The 3915-nt window shown below is 36.7% G+C and overlaps 1 protein-coding gene across 1 annotated transcript in view; it reads left to right on the top strand.

The window, feature by feature from the left end:
• The first annotated feature begins 304 nt into the window (after positions 1 to 304).
• Positions 305 to 3915, top strand: part of pnkd (PNKD metallo-beta-lactamase domain containing) — a 9192-nt gene continuing 5581 nt past the window's right edge. The window contains exons 1-7 of the mRNA XM_014020096.1: positions 305 to 477; positions 800 to 915; positions 1012 to 1124; positions 1650 to 1708; positions 1927 to 2019; positions 2334 to 2497; positions 3112 to 3198. Coding sequence (XP_013875550.1) covers positions 320 to 477; positions 800 to 915; positions 1012 to 1124; positions 1650 to 1708; positions 1927 to 2019; positions 2334 to 2497; positions 3112 to 3198 — 790 coding nt within the window. The 5' untranslated portion in view covers positions 305 to 319. The remainder of the gene's footprint in view (positions 478 to 799; positions 916 to 1011; positions 1125 to 1649; positions 1709 to 1926; positions 2020 to 2333; positions 2498 to 3111; positions 3199 to 3915) is intronic.

Below are 3915 nucleotides of genomic sequence, written 5' to 3'. Positions count from 1 at the left end.
TATATATATACAATGTTGAAATTTATATGCTTTCAAATGTGTCATTTCAACAGGAATTTACTGTTTACTTAACAAGCATACTATTTTAACCCACTTTGTATTTCTCAGAGAACTTGTCAAACTTGTTCTTTTTACTAATATTAGGTTTTTTTTTTTACAATACTGTATTTAATTGGTGGAAAGCAATTAGTGCTGTCATCATTACTGTGCTACATTTCCGATTCTCCGAGGTGTCCTCAAACGCCACCGCGATCCAATCTAAACGCTCAGCTCTCATTGGCGGACGTGTGAATCGTCATCACGTTGGCTCACGCTGGCCATGGCGTTTCCTGACTGGATKTTATCATTGGTGGCCACTGCATCTTTTTTCTGCTTCTTAGCCTTGTGTATTAGATACAGACGGACCGCACAAGTGTTCTGGAGCAAATTGTGGAGGAAGATAATGGCCCGGACGGAGAAACCGTTGTTCCGAATCGCGTGAGTGCACAAATAAGCCTCTAATTTTACGTTTACATCGATTCTGTAGCATATTTAGCTAATAGTGTTCATATTAGTCTATCCTGGTGGTTCTAATATTTTTGAAATTCTGCTGCAAGGCCTTTTCTTAAACGGATAATAGTTACAAAATTGATTTGCTTATTAGTACAAATTTGTTTACATGTAGTTTAATTTGCAATCTGTATGTGCAGATAGTCTACTTCTCATCAAAACATGCTAACTGTGCAGCATGTTGCTGTTGTCTTTCATTCATCTTACTGAGGATTAATAATTAAGCCTTGTGTTTTGTTTCCCCTTTTAGATACACCCTTTACACACGAACCAGGCTGGGATATATGTACTACAAGAGACAGATGAGAAAAGCCAGAGAAACTCATCCAGCTGGACACACCACTTGTTATCCCATGGAGTTCAATGGTATGCAACATCTAGGTTTAAATATTAGAATTTAGCAGATAGATKAAAAAAACCGTGTGCACTCCTTTTATCTTTTTTTTTTTTTTTTGCCCACAGGTATTAAGATAATCCCCATCTCTGTGCTGTCTGACAACTACAGCTATCTTATAATTGACACATCTTCTAGTGTTGCGGTGGTTGTAGACCCTGCTGACCCTCAAAAAGTTCAGGTGAGTCCCTTTGTTGACCGCATCTCATGCAAGTTTGTCAAAGATATATATTTTAGAGTCTAAAGCTGTTTCCCCACAATCATTCAAAGCTGTCTGCCATCACACGTTGGCACTATTAAGAGTTAATTCAGCTTTTTTTTTTTAAATTCCGCAAAAAATTCTTTAGAAGTCAGGAGTGTTTGCTGCTTTTTCCTTTTTGCTGCAGGCCTGTATTAAKTTAACCTCATCAATACTGCTGCAAGTACATGTCAAGGACAAGTTTGTTCATATTGATGTAGACGCATGAATGCAGATAACTTTTTAAACTGTTTAAACTGTTTAATTCTGGTCTCTGAAGCTCTGCTGCAGCTGTGCGTTTGCTAATTAGCGCATCCTGTTGGCTATTCCTCAACAGTGTTCATTGTTTAAAAAATAGTCTATTCTGAGGTGTTTTGCTGCTCTATATAAGTTTTTTTYACAGTATTTTTTGAGGTGCTGATTTTGTATAGGGAATGAAGGGTAACATTGTTCTTTGTTACTTTTCAGGCAGTCCTTGAAGAAGAAGGAGTCATTTTAGAGGCTGTCTTATGTACACACAAACACTGGTGAGTCCAACTCTTTTATTATATTTTTTATGTGCGCTTTGTGTTAAGAGTTTGTCATGATGGAGTGTATAAGACCGTTGTTATAGTCATGAATTAGTTTCTTGTATTTRTACAAAAGGCGTTTTTAATTATTCTAAAAGCTCAGTCTTGTAACCTAAATGAAACTTTCAGATGTGTTGGTAAAAACGTGGATCCTCTGCTCTCTCTTCTACAAACAGGGACCACAGTGGTGGCAACAAAGGGCTGAAAAAGATCCACAGCTCATGTCGAGTGTATGGAAACGCAGCTGATAACATACCTGGTCTCACACAGTAAGCTCCAGTTTACAAAAAGGCAGCAGTTTTTTAAATTTTTATTTTTACTGTAATGAGTCTCGTCTTGTTCCCGCTGTCAGCTGTTGTAGCAGCTGACTTCTCAATAAATGACATTTATTTTTTGTAATGTTCACTTACATGTTTGTCTTTTGTTCAAGTTTGTTTTTTTATTTATTTACAATTTAGGCCTCAATATAAGCTAGACATATTTATTTTTAGATCTCGTCCGACGTACTGAAATGTTCTGTTAACTCGTGCTGCTCTCCTGGGATCAGTATGGCATGATTTCAATTTTTTTTCCCCTTTCCCAGCCCTCTCTCACACAAAGACTCTGTGATAGTTGGTCGATTGCACTTCAAGGCGCTTTTCACTCCYGGACACACGGTGGGTCACACGATCTACCTCCTGGATGGCCAAGCGGTCGGCGCTCCCTCCAGCCTGTTCTCTGGTGACCTGGTGTTCCTCTCAGGATGTGGTGGGTTTTGCAGCAATTTTTGTGATTTATTTGTGTAAACGAGTTTTGATTTACACAACTCAAGAACAAAGGTGTGCACAGAATCCTAAATATTTGCTGTTTGATTCTGAGTATTCTGTCAAATGATAATAAACTAAGACATGAAGCTATATTTATAAGAAAAAAAGGTAAAGCTACATAGCACGTATCCAGTTTATTTAAATAAGAAGTATTATTTTCATTWTTTAAAGGCTTCAAGGCTAGAATCTGTATATCTCATGAGAAAACTTGGCTTCCTTCCTTTGCTTTTCCTTTCTTTGATGCTCTTCATCATGATTGCTTCAACTGAAATTCAACAAGTCGGTACAAAAAGCGATGAAAGACCGGCTCCATAGTGAACTGTTTAATACACACAAAATGAAATTAAAGTCATTTGGGTAAACTGTTAACAGGTTAATAGCATCATTAAATATATTAAACGCCCCCAGAAAAGCTGAGGAAYAAAGACGTGTTCTTGTTTTGCTAATCTTTTCTAACAGGGTCAACAAACTTGTTTTTTTAAATTTATTTATTTGTTCATAGATGCCGTGTTTGGTGCTTGTAACAACTTGTTACTCTGATCTTATTGTCTGCAGGGAGGATGTTTGAGGGGAGTGCCACAACAATGCTTTCGTCCCTGGATACTGTTGGCTCTTTAGGCGAYGACACTCTGTTGTGGCCTGGTAGGTAGAGCTTTAAAAGGCTCTTTACATGCGCAGCAGACAGGACATTAATGGTAGGGCTGCAACAACTAATTGATAAAATCAATAAAAAATCAGTTATTAAACGTGTTGGCAACAAATTTTATAATTGATTTGTTATGTCGGGCGATTTATGATGGTGTTAAGCTGACAGTGTCTGAGTGGAAACACTGACTTAACCTAATACTGCAAATAAAACAAGGCATTTATTGAATGATTGTAATAAGCAGCTGTCTTGACTGAAAGTATTTTTAACATGATCGTCACTGACACGAGAGTGTCCATGGTAAAAAAAAAAAAAAGAATTCACTATAAAAGTTCACAATTTTATTTCAGGTTACACTCTTCCCTCAAGGACACATTTTACAAAGCTCATGGAGAGAAAAGAGGAAGAGACTTTCAAGGATATAGTACACATTTGTGTATAATTTTGTGTACATTCATTTTTTACTGAAGCAGTAAAAAACAAAGTGTCATTTTAACACCTATAGAGTCTAATTTAACTCTTTCATATAATATTTGGTCCCACTCAAAAATWGTGTAAAATGTGCACTATAGCCAGTGTAAAATTTTCAGTTAATTTAAATCATTTTAATGTCAAAATCAACAATGAAATGAGTATCCTGATGCATCTCAGTAATCCAGGTAAAAAATCAAAAACAAAAAAAATTGTATAGGTCTTCTGGACGGGTTCTTCTC

Source organism: Austrofundulus limnaeus, unplaced genomic scaffold (genome assembly GCF_001266775.1).
Source record: "Austrofundulus limnaeus strain Quisiro unplaced genomic scaffold, Austrofundulus_limnaeus-1.0 Scaffold240, whole genome shotgun sequence".
Taxonomy (NCBI): domain Eukaryota; kingdom Metazoa; phylum Chordata; class Actinopteri; order Cyprinodontiformes; family Rivulidae; genus Austrofundulus; species Austrofundulus limnaeus.
Note: the sequence above shows the minus strand (reverse complement) of the source record. Positions and strands in the feature narration are given on the sequence as shown.